The following is a 20,215-nucleotide window of genomic DNA, read 5'->3' on the forward strand; positions in this document are numbered from 1 at the left end:
AAGTACACATATTGGCCACAGACACCAGACACTGAAGGGATAGTTAAAACAAAAATCCTTCACAAATAAATTGCATTAGCAAAAATAACGTCCTCATGTCACCTTCGCCATGATGTGTGGGTATATGATTTTATTTTTTTGACTCTACTCTCAGTGTAAAAAATAATGTAAAACCACAAATTCATTTGGTACAGATCGAACCCGTTATTAATTAGTCAGCTTGCTGGTGAGATGTGCTGGCAAGCAGATTTTGTTACTTTTGCACAGAGCCAGGCTTTTTGTTTCCCACCGTTTACAGAGAAAAGTTGAGCTATGCAGCTCCTGGCGGTATCATTATTCTCAACTACCTCGCATCAAGGTAGTAAATAAGTGTACATATACAAAATGACCCTGGAAGGCAAAGTAATCTGGCAGGCTAAAGTCAACAGAATTAGAGCAAGTAAATGAAGAAATAAGTGCATCAAATTTAAAGGCGCACACAGGTACACGGGCTTATAGAAAAGCTGCAGAGGTGCAGCGGTTATTTATAATGCAATGACAATATGGATGCGGATTGTATTGTTGTTGTTGTCTTTGTTCTCCATCGGCTCCCGGGAGCAGATTTAAAACGGGGGCAGGGTAGATGTAAAATAATGGAGGCAAGAATTTTTAGTTAAAAATGCACTAAATATATAAATAATCATAAACTTTGTATACACATTAATTTTATAGGCACTGGCAGGGACATGCACGCACACGCGCGCGCGCGCACACACACACACACACACACACACACACACACACACACACACACACACACACACACACACACACACACACACACACACACACAGGGCTACAGGGTGTGCCCAGCGTCAGCGAGAGTACTCTCTGTGTGCCTGCTCTCTTACTCCCGGTGCCCTTATTGGTTCTTGCCCAATCTGGCCGTCCAATCGCAACAAGCGGAGCGATTCTGTGCACAGACTTGCAAATAATCTGCAGTTTTACACACAGCTCTCCACAAGCACCACAATTATCTTTGTTTTTTCCAATATTCATGGCTCATTCTGTTACCCTGCAGAAAGTCATGAACGTCACGTGATGAATGCAAATTACCTGCCAAGTTCCACTTCTCACAGCGACAAGTTACTTACATCTTTTGCCAATCCCTTTCCAAACTATTTACACTTCCTTTAATAGAGTAGTTCCTATACTACACACGTTATTCTATTTATGTGGCTTTCCAAAACACATCTGTGAAAACTGCTTTTTTTCCCCTGAGTCTGTTGTTTAGTTGAGTAGAGGCTTATGAAGCTGTAGTGAATTATTAAGCAGGGTGAATTATGGGGCTGGAGTGAGTGAACAAGAGAGAGAGAAAGGGAGAGAGAGAGCGAGGTCTGGACAAAAATAGGTCAACCTAGCAGTGGCAACCCAGGGAAGTAGAAATGATTCGTTCTCTGAGGAGGAGCTTTGTGTGTATGTGTGTGTGTGTGTGTGTGTGTGTGTGCAAGTGTGTGTGTCAGAGATGCTGTATATTTGTCAGCCGCTCGTGGTGTGATTCTAATTCATATTCTACAACAAAGCAGCTTAAAAGAAAAGGTTCACCCCTTGAGCCATGAAAGGGAGCCAAATGTCAATTCACATGTGAATCTGGAAAGAAATAGTGGGAAGTATCAGTTGACACAAATAATTTAAGGTGGGATACAATTATATAGTTTTTTTTTCTTTTTTTTGGGGGGGGGGGGGGGTGTCTGTGATGGAAAATAAGCAGTCAGAGCATTTCTATAGCTGCCTGACAGGATTTAGTTTCAGATTTTTAAAAGTAAATGAGGCTGATTGTTAAAATTTCACCAGCTCCCTCCGCCTATCACCACCAGCACCACCTCTTTGCTACCTTATTCAACAGCACTGTCTTGCTGTGGCTCTTTGTCTCATGTCAGATGAGTAACTTCCCCTCTAGACATAGCTCTTCATTCAACAACTGACAACTTGTAAATCAAATCCTCTGCTGAGATGTGAAAACAAAAGTCAAAAATATGAATACACTTCTTTGTAGCACAGCTTTTTTCTTCTTTTCCTCATGTTTTTTTCTTTAATGTCTTTTTAATCATTACACAGTCCATCACATTCATCTTCTGAACCTTGAAAGAAATCCAATCCCAGGGTCGTGAACCGCTTGCTCTGACAGTCTGTGCATAAACGTATTCATTCATTAGCAGATGCTACAAACATTTTAATAATACCTAATGATATGTGATATGTGATTTGCACATGTCATTACTCTTTCATCCATTTTTGGCTTATATGTCCCTCCATCTGTATGACTCATGCACATCCATATGTATTTGTGTCCATCTACCTATCTCTTGAGGGAAATTCCTTCAAATACAGCTCAGACTTTCAGTTGAAACGATGGACTAATCAGATCTTGAAAGTCAAAGGTCAGTGATGAAGGTCACTGTGCGTGCTTGTAAATGCCATATCTCAAACACACCTGTTGTTCAAAGGTCACAATTACCCCTGAAATTAACTTTTGGCCATTACTCTAAAAATTCACGTGTCAGTTATTGCAAGATTTCACACACATTTTTGCTAAGTGGGATGAAATAATGACAATGATAAATGATGAGATTTTAGTGCAAAAGGTCAAGAACATAAAATTGTGCTGCAGAAACACATTTCTTGCCATTTTGCAGCAGCTTAGCTCGGGAAACGAATGGGAGATGTGGCCATGTTATTATTAGTCTAAACAACAAACACAAGTCTGGACAGGCAATGCAAGGCATGCAGCTTCAAGTTGGTCGATATGTTCATGACTACTTTACATTACAGATTCATTCTTTTAAAAGGTTTTGTTTTTTGTTGCTAAGGTGGGTGATGTTGCACTGTGGGGATGCAACAGCAATGCACATCCCTCTTCCGGGATTTAAACAATTTGATTTCTTTAATATGACACACAGCTATTGCATTATTTCCTAAATCCATTCAGACTGCTCAGTTTAGGGCTCTGATTAGTGCCTGGTATAATCTGCGGACTCCTACCGCTGCTCTTGACTTTAAAATCCTGCTTGTGTTATACAGACAGAAGCAGTTCAGCAAGAGTTCAGGATAATGTAAGTTTAATCATTTAGGTTTAGATGGATCTGGGCATCTTATGAAGTGTTCATCCTGTAGGGAAGAAACCCACCAGTTATTAACAGACAACCAAGAGCATTACCACCGAGCACAGCGTCACCCTGCCTCCAGTGAAAACCCACGAGAGTGTTGGGATGAATTCTGCATGTTTGCATTAGTGAATGTACGAGTATGAACACCTTTGCGTGTCGCTGTGTGCGTGTCTACTTATGTGATGAAAATACACATTTATCTATTTCCCGTGTATGTGTTCATCGTGTATGTGTTCATGTGTGAAGGGGTGAAGAGGTTTATGTGTGTGGAAAGGTAAGAGAGAGGGAGAGAGAGAGACAGAGAAAGAGAGAAGCATGACCTACATTTGGCAAAGCTCATCGTATGAAACTGCCTAACATCACCCCAGAGCTCCTCAACGCAGAGCCACACGATTGGCTGCTTTTAGCTCCAGCCTGACAACAGCACTGGCATCACCCAGGGGGAGGGGGAAGGGAGAGAGAGGGTAAGAGAGGGAGAGGAGGACATGGGGAGGATTCACATACATTAAATCCAAAAGAAGAATCAAATTGATGTAGTAATAGAAAGAGACAGAGAGTGAGGAAAACACTCTAATTACAGACAGCAATATTATTAAAGTTTGTGTGTGTGTGTGTGTGTGTGTGTGTGTGTGTGTGTGTGTGTGTGTGTGTGTGTGTGTGTGTGTGTGTGTGTGTGTGTGTGTGTGTGTGTGTGTGTGTGCGTGTGTTTTCTTCTTTTATTTAAGAGTATATTTGACATGGTTAGTGACAGTGTGATGGTCTATTTCATCGACGGCCAAATATTTTTTTCCGAAAAACTCGATAAATAGGGTTAGTAATTTGGTTGTAGTGGCCCTTTAAATAGCCCAGGAAGCCCCAAATCCCTCAACACAATAACACTTTAATAATTTTCTGCCATAAACTGATATATCTATGTAGGTTTTCATTCGGTCAGGTCATGGTAGCTTTAAGCACTTGAGCTAAAGGCAATTGGACTTCTTTTGTTTGGTTTACTTATCCTCGAGGCCTTGGTCTTTGATGCTGACAAAAATGTATCATTTTATGTTCAATTTCTCAATTTCAGAAATACTAACATTTCTGCCAATATAATGACAATTTATGTAACTATATTGTTTTCAAAAATTCCTGCAAAAATACTCCAGCAATAAAATAAAGTAGAGTAATAAAGTAAATTACCTACCAGTATGACCAAATACTTCAGTAATACAAATAAGCGGCTTAAATTTAAAGGAAGATTCAAGCATTATTTGGGTTTTTTGATCCAATTTTATGCAAAAAATCTTACATTTAATCCATTTTTAATGTTATAAAATGATATACGACCTATAAAAAAGTTCAAACATTATAAGACTCAATGGCTCAATCTATTATAATATACCTAAGTGTTGACACATAACTCTCCATAAAAAATGTTGTAAAAATTTGTGATTATTATTAATTGTTACTGTTTAAAATGTACATTTACGTATACATATAACGGATTACCCTTTTAGTTTAAAAGGTGATTTTGTTTTACAATTACAATAATTAGGACACAAAAAATTACATCTAGTAGTTAAGTGAAGGATACCTAAAACTTTAGAATGACACTAAACATGAAAGACGTCATGATCCAGGCTCAGAATGTAAATGTTTTTATCATTTAGAATTCGGTTTCCATGCATCTCTTGATTTGTGTTTGATTTGTGTTTGTTTTTATAAGAATCTCAGGGTTCTGTGTTTACGGTTAGTATTCTTCTTTATGTTATGTTTTTTAGTTTTTTATTCTTCGTGGTTAGAGTGTGATTTCTGTTTATTTGATAAATCGCTATGGTTCTTGGTTTCATTCTTGTTTTTCATTCACATGTACTCAACAGTATGTGTGCTCAGTTCCTATCTGGTGTTAATTACTTGAGGTTTCTGTTGAATTTACTGGATTCTTCCTTTTTTCTTCTCCTGTTTTTCTGCTGTTAAGTTCACCTGTCTGCAGTGTTTCGGATTTGATTGTCAGTCGCTACTTTGTTAGTCACTGACTCTAGTGTCTGGTATCTACTTTGTACTTTCTGTCTCTTGATTGAGTCCGACTGTCTGTAGCACCCCTGACGTCTCTACTTCAGGTGTCTCCTTTTCCCTCATTACTTCCTTTGTATTTAAAGTTTGTGTTCTTTGTCAGTGTCTGTTTCCTTGTCTACTTTCATGACTTGAATCCTGTTGGGTAACCCTGTGAAGCTGGAGGTAGTTAATGAACTTAGAAGTAAGATTTTTACAGCTAGTACCAACAATTACACTTCAGTAAACGTTAGTGTTTTCTCTGTTCTTATAAGTATTAGACTGCAACTCAGACAAGTTAATTAAATAAACTGTATTTTGTATTTCATTGGGATTTTTTATCGGTTAGTGTTGATGCTGAAAGAAAATGCCTCATGTTCAGACTCTGTGCAGGTTTAAAAAAGGTCCATGGACACACATATTCTTTTATATGTTGCCAGATTTGCTGGCAATATTGGAGAGTGGCAGAATAATGAGAGCTTGAAACCAACAATTTTTAAATCTTGTATGATTAAAGGGGCTATAAGTAACAAAGTCTACAGTGAAACACAAGTCTCTTTGTGTTTGTGAAATTTCAATGCCAGACAGGCATTTTAAAACATTAGGAAACGATGACAAAACACTGGAAAAGTGATCTCTAAAAGCACTCCAGGTGGAATATCTCAGAGCTTATCAGTTTAACTGGGTAGCAATGAATTAGTATAAATAGGAACTCTTGTCATTCTTCCATAAAACTGGACTAAGAGCGATGTTACGAGGTTACTGGGTTGGACTTATAATATTTACATAGTACTTTCACTTACAGCACCGCTAGCTCTAAAAGTGAGTCACTCTCTTCCTTCCCTTTCTCTTTTCCTTTCCTTGAGATCCCCAGGCACAAGGCATTATGGGAATCACTCTGGCACAGCTCTCACTCTTCGCAGCTTTAATCTTTAAGTTGTTTCCATAGAAACAACTAAATTCACTCAGCTGATAACTGTTGGATCATTTCTAAAGCCATAAATGAATGTCTTCATCTAACATAAAGCGCCTCTACAGCCCAATAGCACAAGATTGTCTTAGTCACTGTTCACTGATTCACTGATTATAAGGAACGGAGAGTCAGTGCTGATGACGGTGTGTAGGACAAAAAGAAGTCCAGTTGTTAAGGGTTTTTTGTTTTGTTTTCTTGTGTCTTTTGGGGAGATTTTTTTCAACATTTCCCAGTATGACCACTGCCATATTTTTGTAATTGGTGAACCCACTTCCTTAGATTTGGTTATTTCAGGTTAACATAGCTGCAGCAGAATCCCACCTGTCGTCTTCTACAGCATGTTGGTGTTTCTTCAGTCACCTCAGAAGCCCTCTCCTCTCTCCCTCAGTATCTGCCTGTCTCTCTTTGGTCTCTTCTTCTGTCACACTCTTAGACTTGGCATGTCATTAGAATTACAGACAGACAGAACACTAAAAAGAAAAAGAAAAACATAGCCCATTAGTGTGACTGGAATAAAGACCAGTTGAAAACAGACTCAGACAGACACACACACTTGCGCATGCATGCACACAGACACATACCCATTCACGCTGTGACCAGGGTAGGAGTCTTCCTCGGCACGTGCACAGCAGGAGATCACCCACTCCTTGCAAATGTGCCGGTTTCCATGGAGACACACAGTTAAAAATAACATGGGCGATGGCTTGTCTTGTGCCATTCCACTAACATGGCTGAAGCGCTCTCACACACACACACACACACACACACACACACACACACACACACACACACACACACACACACACACACACACACACACACACACAGAGAAATGTTGGCAGCAGTGTGTCTGACAAGCACACAGAGAACAATATGAAATCACACACACATACGGCCACAGTTCTTACAGTATGATAGTGGCATTTATTCCCACCCTCCTGCCGCTGGCCTATACAGAGGTGATCTCTGATATTTTTGGAGAGAAACAAAGACACACTTAACTATGGTTACTGTATAAAGCAGATGGTATGAGTACACCATTATAGTATATAAATCTACCTTTACATTAACAGTTAACTTTAATTCTTTGGGGAAAAGTCATTCCGTTACTCATCCAGCAGATACACACCAACATAAGTGTTTATTGTTTTCTTATTACTTGAGGAATCTCCAGTATTTGATCACTTTTTAGAGAAATGTGACTTTGTACCTGATGACACACGGTGCTAACAGTGTGTGTCTCCCACTTGGTAATGTGCAGGTACTTTATTAAACATTTATAAGAACTTTTCTCAAGTTAAGCAGTTGCCTGCTTTGCCAAAAAAACAAAAACAAATTATCTATGCATAATTTTCTCTTGATAATTCTCTATTCATGTCACATCAGGTAATTTCTCCTAAAATTAAACTACCTGTAAGTGAAGCTTTACAATTGTTTTTTACAGTTATAACGAACGTTTTTGTCCCTAGTCTGGTTAGGGATGCATTAAGGTATCATGGATCACTAGACACAGTGATGGAAGATGGAACAACAGACAGCATTAAGACAGGAATATGAAACTAGGATACTAAACAGCATCAGTAAATTAAAAAAAAAAACAGTCAGATGACACAATTTGTAAGAGAAGTTCAGAGAGTCTTGAAACAGAGTCACTGAATACAAATTATTCTAAATGACTAACATCAGTTAAAAAGACCACTTTCCTTTCCTAGTTGCTGTCTCTTACACAAGTTCACCTATCTCCAGTCTGCACAAAGGACTCAGCCAATACTTTTGATATTATAAAATGACCATCTTTATTCATAAAGGTCTTTATAAAAAACATGCAGATAACATTTTAAGCATGTCAGGTGTTTGGTAGAAAAAATACAAAACATGTATTTACTTATATATTTACTGAGGCACCGTGTAGACTGCCATGTGATAATTGCCAACATTAAGAAACAAAGCGTACTTGGCGTCTGGTATAGAAATCCTTTGATGACATATAGCTTTTTTATGCCTTTATAACAATTGTGCATGAAGTGAATGTTTGTACAACGCACCCCAGTAATAAACTCACCATAATTACAAATACACAACATTGGCTCTCACTCTATGTAGTGTTCATGCAGTACCACTAAGGGGCAGCACAGGAGCTTTCCACTGGTGTCTGTTAATACTGAGCAAACAGCAAGTACAGAGCCAGGAAATAATCCCTTGAACATTTAACCTGCTGTTATATTGTTGATATTTTCTCTGGCTCGTCTGACCCATTGTGACGTAGTGGATGCTATAAATAAGCCTACGCCTGTATTGACAGATGCTCTGCCTCATCTCTGTTTGCCATTACGGCCAAGTCCCACAGCCTTATAGAAATGGGCATGTAGCTATGATAACATGAATGTTGTGCAGGAGGGAAAGAACAGAGGGATTGAGGAGGAGGGAGACTGAACAATGGCGCAGGTGTGCAGCTTTTGAAATAGGAACAGAAGCAGAGAACAGCAGTAAATGTAATGATTTGAGAAGATACACACTGGAAGCAAGTCACATTATATGCCAGCGCATTGAGATAAATTACACTACAATTCCATCAAAATTTTTTAAAATCTAGCTTTGGAAATCTTATCAGGGACTCATAATTCAATTTCAAAGCATTTTGTGAAGTCCAATAAATTCTAAACTAGCGACCTTTACTATTTTGTTATAAATTCAGTGAAAGGATCTTAAAAAGTCTACCGAGCAAGATGGTTCTTCAAACATAGCTGTTCAGCACTTTTGCCTTTGCAAATGACTTTGGACATGGAAGAATTATGACATACAAAGTGGTTTATTCTTAACCTCCTAGGACTTGGCGTCCACATGTGGACATCACATTTTGGGTTGTCTAGACCAAAATATAAAATTTTGCTCTACAAGGGCCCGATTTCCACTTACGAGGATGTTATACTGCCACTGTTCTATCGAAATTTAAAATGAATGTCCTCATATGTGAATAGATCTTTTCTCAGAAACAAAAATCTGGTAAAAAAAATAATCTGTTTTTACATTCATCAGGTCCCAATCAGCCCAAATAGCAAAGAGAAATTAAAAATACATGCATGTCTTAGGAGGTTAAAGGTAGCAAGTACATTAGTGAAAGGTCGGTAGTGCTTACTGTTTTATTTTAAATTTCAGCTTTAAAGAACTTTTAGCAACATGACGTTGCTGCTGTTGATCATACATTATATTAGCAAGTCAGTCTCAAAAACAGTGTGTATCTTTTGACAAAAATATATACAGAAGTAGTCATTTATATGGTATCAGAGTTACAATCATAATCATCAAGCTAAGAAAATGCAAGAGAAAAATACCGAGCGTGATCCCTCCATTAAAACAAGTCTGTAAAAGCTTGTTTTATGTGACTTAAAAGATGAGACTGATAAAAGTGATTTGGTTAAGCTTCTCAGGCAGAGCAACCCATTAGGGTCCTATCTGAGAAGCTCAGGTTACGAAGCAGTTAATATGTGGTTGAAAGGTCTCTGATCTTGCACTGATGTTTCATAGATCACTCAGTACCACAGCCCCTGACAAACAACCCCAGGGACGCCAAGCTATTAAGGACTTCCCAGCAGTCCTGTTTAGGAAATGTGCTGTAAATAACTGAGGCAACCCACGAGCAATGTCTGTACATTTAATATTCGGAGCCATGTGCTCTCTTTGTCTGCATATTGACCACTGCGGGGAAGCGTGCAGGGACACGTGGTGGCTTTAGATGTGTGTTCAAATATTGCTGGTGTGTCTCCCGGGCATGGCAGGAGGCTGAAAGCTCCTTGATCAGACTGCCAGCTCCACCAGCTCTTCTCCAAAGTCAGAGCTCCAGATTACAGCAGATTACCAGGCGGGGTGCGCTTACACTCTCTCTTTCTGTGAGTGCGTGCTGTTTATTTTACACCCACATGGGGATCATGACCCTGATAGTCAGTTCAGACAAAGACAAAGTTTCTCTAAAGAGGACACTGCATTATTGGAAAAAAAGCAACAAAAAAAACACCATTGAGCTCAGCTTTTCAAACTGTAGACTCAATTTTTCCCCCTCTTCTTCAGTGTTGCAAAGTTCTTCAAATATTTGACTGCATCAATGAGAGATGTTATAACCGCACAGCATGACTTTTAGATCACGGCCATACATATTCCCAGCATGTAGTGGATTAATACATTAATACGTTGACGCTGAAGCCTCCTTCCACATATTACCGCATCATAAAGAGATTATGGTCAGGGACAGCCCATGCCCAGGCAGGAATCTACCATCTGATACAGGCACATGGGGGTGAATCACAGGGACAACAGGGATGGCATACAGACGTGTAGTCCTGTCACTCTTTGTTAGTGTCATGAGGCTGTCAGTAAAGCAGTGGAACATCCACATATTCTGTGGACAAGAAAGAAATAGTCCTTTATAGTGATATGTTGGGTCAGCTGAAGGGAGGAGAAAGCAGGGATAGCAGGCAGGTGGGTGATGATGAGGAGGAGGAGGAGGGAGAGGTCTGTGTATGCAGATGTTGTTAGTTGTTGTTAGATGTTGGGCTTGCACAGGAATGGTTTATAAAGGTCTGTAGCTTTAAATAAGATGTTATTACTGAGAAACAGATGATAAGGAGTCTAAAAGAGAAAGGAGGACCAACAGACGAAGACACAGAGGGAGAAAAGAAAAAGAGGAACTATACAGCTGCTGACTATGGCTTTGGCTTGTCTTGGTCTAGGGTGCGTCCCTGTGCGATCCAGAGGTACTGTCTCCAACGTCAAGTGTATCTTAAACTTCTTTCTTCCTGTTTAGTCCTTATTTTGATTGTCTAAAATATTCATTGGATTTTTATTAGGACAGGACCATTCTCCTGTGTTGATTTTATATCATTTGTAGAATCAATGTAGAATATTGCCGTATCCATATTTTTGGGAGGGAGTGGTGTATTAGGCTGTATATATAGAGTGCTCAAACACAGATATCCATTTAGTGTTAATAATGCATAACTTTAAACCTTTGTGTATACTGTATTCGCAAATTAATTTATCTGCCTTCAAATTCATATAAATTTGAGTGACATCCCATTCTTAATTCAAAGGGTTTAATAGGATGTCGGCCCAACCTTTGCAGCTATATCAGCTGCAACTCTTCTAGGAAGGTTAATTCAAAAGTTTTAGGAGTGAGCTTAAGGGAATTCTTGACCATTCTTTCAGACACTGATGTTGGATGAGAAGTCCTGGCTTGCAGTCTCCACTCTAATTCATCCCAAAGGTGTTCTATCAGTTTGAGATCAGGGCTCTGTGCATGCCAGTCAAGTTCTTCCACACCAAACTTATTCATCCATGTCTTTATGGACTTTGCTTTGTGCAAAGTCTATGTTGCACAGTCATGTTGGAACAGGAAGGGGCCGTCCCCAGAATGTTCCCATAAAGTTTGGAGCATGAAATTGTCCAACATGTCTTGGTATTCTGAAGCATTAAGAGTTCCATTTCTTCTGGAACTAAAGGACCCACCCCAACTCCTGAAAGAGAAACCCACACCATAATTCCCCCTCCATCAAACTTTACACTTGACACAATACATTCAGACAAGTACTGTTCTCCTGGCAACTGCCAAACCGAGACTCGTCCATCGGATTGCCAGATGGAGAAGTGTGATTCGTTCCTCCAGTGCTCTAGAGTCCAGTGGCGGCGTGCTTTACAATGCTTTCCATTGCACTTTCATATAATGTGATGTAAGGCTTGGATGCAACTGCTCGAACATGGAAACCCATTCCATGAAACTCTTTATGCACTATTCTTGAGCTAATATGAAGGTCACATAAGGTTTGGAAGTCTGCAGCAACTGACTCTGCAGAAAGTTGGCAATTTCGATGCGCTATGCACCTCAGCATCTGCTGACCATGCGCTGCGATTTTACGTGGCCAACCACTTTGTGGCTCATTTGCTGTCACTCGCAAACGCTTCCACTTTGTTATATACTATTAACAGCTGACTGTGGAATATTTAATAGTGAGGAAATTTCACAACTGGACTTATTGCACAGGTGGCATTGTTTCACGGTACTACGCTGGAATTCACTAAGTTCCTGAAAGTGATTCATTCTTTTACTCGTGTTTGTAGAAGCGGTCTGCATGCTTGATTTTATAAACCTGTATTGTCTACCAAGCATTTTGTCACATAGTGATGCAGTGGTAGTACTGTTGTTTTACAGCAAGAAGGCCCTGGATTCAAATCCATCAACTGGTTGGGGACTTCCTACATAGAGTTTGCATGTTCTCCTTGTGGGATAAATGGAAGAAAATCTATGCATGTGGTTAGAAAAGAAAAGAATTAAGTCCTTTTCAGTTGTCAAGATCAGGGAAACTAGCGATTAGAGAACCAGGAAGAGATAAAAGCAATTTTTTTGTGCCAAGGTATAAACATGTTTATTTCTGCCATGAATTTTTTGGCATAGAAGTCAAAGGGACTGGCTTTTAAGCACTTCCATGTTGGAATCTAAGTTGCCACTTTGTATAAACGTTTAGTTGATTGAGTTTTGTACTGTTGGTCACAAGTTTAAAAATATATATTGTATGCCATTGTATATTGTTTAGATTAATAGACATTAATCAATAAGTCAACCTAAAGATTAACTGATTCAATTAATTAGTTTTTATAACAATAAGCCTTGTACAGCAAACGATTATACTGCCATTTTATAGGGGTTGGAAAAAAATTGATACAGCATATATAAGTATATTTTGTCTGGCAATATTGTATTGATACAGTCACACAAAATATTGATATTTTATTCTAATAAATTAAAATATTCCAGGAATACTACAAACAAAAGGGCCCATCTTGCCAATCTCTCAGAGAGATTGGCAAAGGTTGGCAAATAATTGGTACCTCATTTATAAATGTAGACAGACTGCCAACATGTTGACTAAGTATTTGTAAAATGAGCGCAACTTGAGGGAACAGGGAGGTTGCTTTGAGTAAATGTTAAAATTAAATGTGAATTTTTGTCTATGTAGACAGCAACAGATATGTGATTTTTGATGATTAATCACTGATATTTGCTGTATTATCAGAAGCTGATTTAATTTAACTGCAAACTTGATCCCATTCAATCGCAGACTGGTGGCAGTCTTATGACAACATTTACGGAACCTTTTAGTGACAAAGAGATATGGAAAGTTTAAATTGAAGGACATCATTTTCCCAAAAAAACTTTGATTAAAAAAAGTTTGATAAATTGCAATAAATGATGATGCAATACTCATATAGAAAATCGCAAAATGTTAATATTAATTAATTGCAATAATATTGTATCGGGAGCAGTACTGGGGTAAAGACTCAAGAAAAATAATGTATTATACAATACTCGTTATTTAAGTAATACATTTAAGTTAAGCAGTATGTTACTTGGTTACTCACCGCAGAAAGTGATTCATTACACTACTTATTATTGTATCATTACTCTATAAAATTACCTGAAATTATTACATCATTACCAGTTAACAATATAAACCTATAGGCTACAGTCCCACACACCAACACAAATCCCTACCCTAATGGTGACACACGTAGGATCTTTCTTTAGTATTTGCACATGAAAACACAGCCGGCAACACAAAGCAAAGATGAAAAGCAGCCCAAAGAGACTTTAAAGCAATCACCACAGTGATTCTACTTTAGAAACATGAAAAGGTAGAAAGAGACTACAAGTCTGAGTTCTCATTCAATTCAATTCCACTTTATTTACATACAGCGCAAAATCACAACAACGTTCAACTCAAGGCACTTTATACTGTAAGGCAGAGAGCCTTCAATAATAGAAATCACTCCCTTTGCTACCTGGTGAAGATCAGGGTCTGGCTGCTGGGCAGGAGACAGCAAACACAGCGATAAAGTCACTCTGGATTCTTTGCTAGCTTTGTGTTAGCATGCTGTCTGTGCAGCTGCTTGCAAAGGGCTAAAGTTGTATGAGCAGCATAATGTAGCTGGATGACACTTCAACTTTACCATCGCACTCTCATCCTATTGTGCAATAAAAATTAAAGTAATTTCCGTATCTCCACTCCTCAAAAGCTCTATTGCTGTACCACTGTGCCATTTTTCTCTTTGCACACATGAAATAAAATCAGCTGATCGTAGCTTGTAATTGTAACTGTAATGTAAATACAGTAACTCTTTACATTACTGTGCTACTGAAAAATATCATGTAATCACAGTAACGTGTTACACCCAGCAAAGATCCTGAGTGAAGTATTGTGATAATATCATATCGTGGGGTGTCTGACGATTCACACCATTTACATCTTTATAGTCATTTGTACTTACACTGACCACTCAAAATACTTTAATACAGTACACTATTCCATGCATGAGCATATTATCTACCTCACATTCTCAGCCGGCTCAGAATCACCAGTTACCCACAGAGACACAAGGAGACCATGCAGATTCCACAGAAAAAGGCCACAGTGGACCAGGAGGAGATACAAAACCAGAATCTCAGAAAATATGAGATGTTGCACCGTTTGAGTTGCCATACGCTCACAGTGCAATTTTCCTAAGCAGAACTGGCTGGCTTGTGTTTCTTATATAACAGCTGTCTACTATGACAAGATTCTGCAGCTACTGCCTAGGGTGTATACTGCCTGACCCAGATACACCCAATACATTCTACTAATGACTTACATTCACTCACATCTGCACAAGAGAGATTGAAAGAGATTAAAAAAAAGAGAGAGATACAAAATCTGTATATATATATATATATATATATATATATATATATATATATATATATATATAGCTGGACCAGTAATAGAAAAGTTAATGCTAAATCTGGGACATGTGTAGTTGTCACAGATGATTATGTCTGGTTGTAGTCCTGCTTCATACAACCTTGATACAAGTATAGTTGTGACACTGTGTAAAATGGTAATAAAAACACATTTTTAGATCATTTAGCACATATTGAATCAAAAGTAGCACAAAAAACAACTTAAAAAATGTTGATTATTTTTGACAGATATGTTGAATTTGCTGGTAAAAACTCTTAAATGAAACAGTGATATAAAGGCAACAAACAGTTTTGCAGTTCTTAAAAAAAACACCTGGTGAGACATCTCACAACTAGTTCATTAATAAAGCTCTATTAATAACATGACTGAGTCTAAAAAGAGCATCCCAGATAGGCATGGCATCCTCTTTCCATCCCTTTTGTTTCACAGATTACGAATACTATTGCCAAATCTTTGATCAAATCTATCAGAAGTGGGAATAATTTATGCTGAAGTTAAACATCTGAAGTTTACATCAAGCAAAACTGGGAAGAAAGAAAAGATCTTTTTCAACTACGGTAAAGCAGCTCTGAAACAGAGTGCTGTTAAAAAAATGATGCAACACTGAGGTAAACATGACTTGAATGAAACATGTTGCCAGTATCAGATTTAAAAGCATGTATTTCAAAGAGTTAAGTTTCATGATTTCTAGATTAATAAGCTCTGTTTGTTCGATTTTCATTTGAATTCAATTCATTTTTAATTTACTAGGATTATTTATATTTAGAGTTTTTTTTTTTTTTAGTTTTTTTTTGGAGTGTGCCCAAGCTCTCAAGCTGTTATAAGTGCCACCAGACCTCCTGCAGATATTCAGCACACCCAACATGGTGAGAGAAAGGAAACTGCATGTGGCAAAACTGTGTTCATCCAACACTGTCAGTGTAATAAAAGCAGCTGTTTGACATATAGGTGCTTCAATTTGCTGTTTGGTTAATTGCAGTGTTACAGCATTGCAACTGGGTTGCCAATTTTGGGGTTGTAACATCTGAACACACAATAATTGTCCAGTTGAAACAAACTGACATTTTTCTGCCTTTAAACTTAGATACTGTTGATCTAAGAGTTGATACAACATAAAATGCTATCTTTTTCTCATCTGTTTGTTTTCTCTGTTTCTCATCAATACTTTTTTTTTGGGGGGGGGGGGGGGGGGTATTGAAGTTGTTCAGCAAATCGTTTTGAGATCTCTCTTTACCGTCTGCATGCATTTATCACAAAATTTTGTTTGATATTCTCAGGCATTTACTCTCTTTTGTACTCTACTTTTTTCTTTCATACTTCCCCCTCTGCAAGTTGCTGACACTGCATCTGCAAATGTCACAGTTTGGGGAAACAGAGACTTAAACGTAGAGTAAAAAAGAGAGCAATGATGGATAAAGAGAGAAAGTTGGCAAGATACGGGACTTTAAGTCAGCATTCATGCTTTCAGTTTGTTCAGTTTAATCTGACTTGATTAAGATCATACCACACTTTATGAGTACTCATATAGAAATGCTGGTTGTACTAAACAGCAACAATGTACCAATTTAATGGACATAATGTGGTCAGCAATGTACAGACACTCAACTTTTCTTCCAGCTTTGGTCAATATATTTTGCTTGTCTGTCCTACTTGTAATGAAACTAAAATATATTTTCGTTTCTCTTAAAAAAGTTCAAGTTCTTTTCTTCGGCTGTGTGAAGTCTTGTTATATCTTCAAAAACATTATCTTTATGAATTATACAGATGTGAAATCTAAAAAAGTGACTTTGTCTGTAACTGTAATTTGTAATGGTTTGCTTGATGTCACTGAACGGACTTTGTGTTTTTTAACCTTGTAGTTTACATGAGCCAAATGCTGTCTGATTATAATTGGATGCAGGCACATATAAGGAAGGTTGCGTGGCTACTGACATACAGTGTGGCTTCCAAGGATGCAAGTGCATTTTGAATTATGAGTTATAAGACAATTGATTGCATAAGTTAAAGAGCTTAACAGCCCGTATCGGTCATTCTTTCACTTCTTGTGTGAACATCAACTTTGAGAATTATATACAAATTATATATATATATATATATATATATATATATATATATATATATATATATATATATATATATATATAATTTATGATGGGAGAAATTTTTCTTTGGTGAAATCTTTGTTGCAATAAAAACATGAAGGACTGCGAAATTTACAGTGGTCTGTTGGTATGTTCAGAGTTTAAGGTGTGGGTTTAGCTGCCACCTGCTGGTGTGTCAGGGCTTTGTCTCGTGTTTTCATCCACAAGACATACAGACTAGAGACTGGCAAATTCTGTCTGTAAACAGATTTGAAGAAGGTTCTGGCTGAAGTCTTTCAGTGTGGAGCCTGCATGTTCTCCCTGTGCCTGCGTAGGATCTCTTCGGGCACGCCAGCTTCCCCCTGCAAGCATGTCTAAAGACTTACTTGTTAGGTTAACTGGTGATTTTAAATTGGCCAAAGGTGTGAAGGTGGGAGTGAATGATCGTCTTTTTGTCTGTGTTAGTCCTGTGAGGGCTGGAATAGGCTCGAGCCTCCTAATGACCCTGAACTGAACAAATAGTTAAGAATATGGATCAAAGGGTATACTTGTATGTGTTTGCGCAAAGCACTCTGCAAAAGCCCTTTCTTCTAAAAGTAAATAGATATTGCCTTCAAAACTATTTAAAATTCCAAAAGTGAAGTTATTTATGAATTAATGTCATATTGATTGAATGAAGACTACATTATATCTACATTTATTGTGCTGGCCTTCAGCACAACAGCAGCTTTCCTAATTTTATGCTAAAGCATTTTATGGGCAGGTTTTTCAAGCATCTTGGGGAGCTTGTCATAGTCTTTCTGTGAATTTAGTGCATCTCTCTCCTGTTTCTTCACATGGTCCTCGATGATGTTGATCGCTTTTCCTTCTTCTCCTCATCATCAATTCATAGAATTGTTGTTTTGCTTCAATTTTTTTGGAGACACTTTTGATTTCTGCGCGTCCTGTTTATTTATGATGTAGAAACCATATTTTAGTTTGTGACTGTACATGCAAATTCAAGAGTCCCAAGTTAAAACTTAAACATGGATAGTCATATCAAAGATTCTATTTAAGAGAATTAATTCTGTCTCTCTCCTCTCATCTTAGCGGTGTCAAACCTCGACATAGAGAGCAAGCTGTCGGTTCACTATCAGGCTCCATGGCACCAGCAGCACAATGTATTTCATCCTTGCACCCGACCGCCGTGTCTGGAGGAGCTGCACAGAAACGCTCAGCTCAGTCTCAGAGCTCTGCACCGAGGTGAGAGAGGCAAAATCAGGGGCAAAGTTGCATTATGTACAAAGTATGGATTGGAAATTTGTACTCGTGTGTTCGGTTTTCACAGACGAACAACAGCGGCAGCGGTCCACGAGTCGGGAGAGAAACAGGGTGACCATCTCTATCTCAGTGGCGCCCCCCATGCCCACCTTCCCTTCGCCCCACACCATCCGGCGGCAACAGAGGAGTCGCCTGGCAAGAGCGGTAAGGACTCACTGAGAGTAACATGAACTAAGAGTATGTTACGTTTAACAAACAGGGTGGAGTTAAGATGCGGTTCACCGTAAATGACAGCAACTACGCCAGGGACTTCCCTTGCTTCATAAATCCTCGTTTAGGACTGTGCATCTTATCAGTGGTCAGTTAATATCTGTAGCAAAAGTTGTGATAAAATTTGGTGTTTGGCATCAGTATCTCCAAGATTCTTCTTCAGTCAAATGCATGTATTTTGATATTGCACCTTAACACTTATTGTTGACTCCTGTAAAACAAAATAAAAGGAGATAATATTTTCATATACTTACAGTGTCAGAGTTCCACCTCCCTCCACCCATATTTTGATTGCGATTCCTATGCAACACAAGTAATCAAACACACAATAAAGAAAGTTAGAGATTAATTAGATTGATATAATTTTTGCTGCAATCACATATTTTTATAGCGTGATAAAATTATCATTGTGAGTTATTTTGGCCATGATAGTTGTGTAAACCAGTCTTAAAACAATTCTGCCGTGTGGCTCCAAGTAGGAGAAACTACTCCATGCTCTGAACCAATATAATGTTTGCATTTGTGAATGTTGTGTGTGGAGCTCAGATGCAACAGATCCACTTGTCAAATCAGTAACAGTTTTGACAATTTTGAAAACATAGCTTTTAAGGGAACTAAAAAAAACTCCTAATAGAACTCTCAGGTCAGCTGATAAGTCTAGTTGTCCCTAGAAGCAGGCTAAAAACCAGAGGAGATCGGGCCTTTGCGATTGCTGCACCCAAACTTTGGAACAATCTGCCTCTTGAAACTAGGATCTCTTCATCACTTGACATTTTTGAAAACCCGTTTAAAAACACATAATTTAATTGTGACTGAGTTTTGTTCTTTGTGTGTGTTTGATCTACTTTTTACTTTTTTGTCATGAACCGGGCCTTACAGTCATGACAACAACAAAAAAAAAATCCAGACATGGTTAGGAATTGATTCCAAGCTGCTTTATTCTTTTAAATAAATAAAACAGAAAAGAAACCCTACTGTCAAAAACAAACAGTGGTAAGTGTAATCAGTACCATCAGTAGTGTGTGAAGGGATGTATGAGTGGAAGATGATGCATCTAATAGTGTCAAAAGTAAAACACCAAACCTAACGCAGCCAAAGTCCAACCTGGTGTCTCAGAGCCAACCAAAACTATGCCCTAAAGGCTTTTTATATAGAGTCCTGGCACACTGGCCCAGGTGTTGCCAGTGTCACTGATTGTAAACGGGAACTCTGCCTCTCCAGTGCCTGCAAACAAGACACACATGAGCCAAAAGGAAGGCAGGGTGCAGTGGGTCATCACAACTATGTACAGCACTTTGGTCAACCTTTGTTGTTTTTAAATGTGCTCGTAAATGGCCTGTATTTGTATAGCGCTTTACTAGTCCCTAAGGACCCCAAAGCGCTTTACACTACATTCAGTCATTCACACACTGGTGATGGCAAGCTACATTGTAGCCACAGCCACCCTGGGGCGCACTGACAGAGGCGAGGCTGCCGGACACTGGTGCCACCGGGCCCTCTGACCACCACCAGTAGGCAACGGGTGAAGTGTCTTGCCCAAGGGCACAACGAGACTGTCCGAGCCGGGGCTCGAACCGGCAACCTTCCGATTATGAAGACGAACTGCCAGCTCTTGAGCCACGATCGCCAACATAAATATTTATAAATAAATTGATTGATTGATATGAAATCAGA

The 20,215-nt window shown here is 38.6% G+C and overlaps 1 protein-coding gene across 5 annotated transcripts in view; it reads left to right on the top strand.

Moving 5' to 3' along the window:
- Nucleotides 1-20,215, top strand: part of nhsb (Nance-Horan syndrome b (congenital cataracts and dental anomalies)) — a 53,939-nt gene that overhangs the window by 25,305 nt on the left and 8,419 nt on the right. For 4 of the 5 annotated variants that reach the window (XM_085411646.1, XM_085411657.1, XM_085411689.1 and 1 more), the window contains exons 2-3: nt 18,101-18,253; nt 18,339-18,475. In XM_085411646.1, coding sequence (XP_085267772.1) covers nt 18,101-18,253; nt 18,339-18,475 — 290 coding nt within the window. Of the gene's footprint in view, nt 1-18,100; nt 18,254-18,338; nt 18,481-20,215 lie in introns of all 5 variants that reach the window. The other variant, XM_085411668.1, reaches the window with a different exon arrangement.

This window comes from Rhamphochromis longiceps, linkage group LG1 (assembly GCF_057381845.1).
Source record: "Rhamphochromis longiceps isolate RC_006_pf linkage group LG1, R_longiceps_female_GT1.1, whole genome shotgun sequence".
Taxonomy (NCBI): domain Eukaryota; kingdom Metazoa; phylum Chordata; class Actinopteri; order Cichliformes; family Cichlidae; genus Rhamphochromis; species Rhamphochromis longiceps.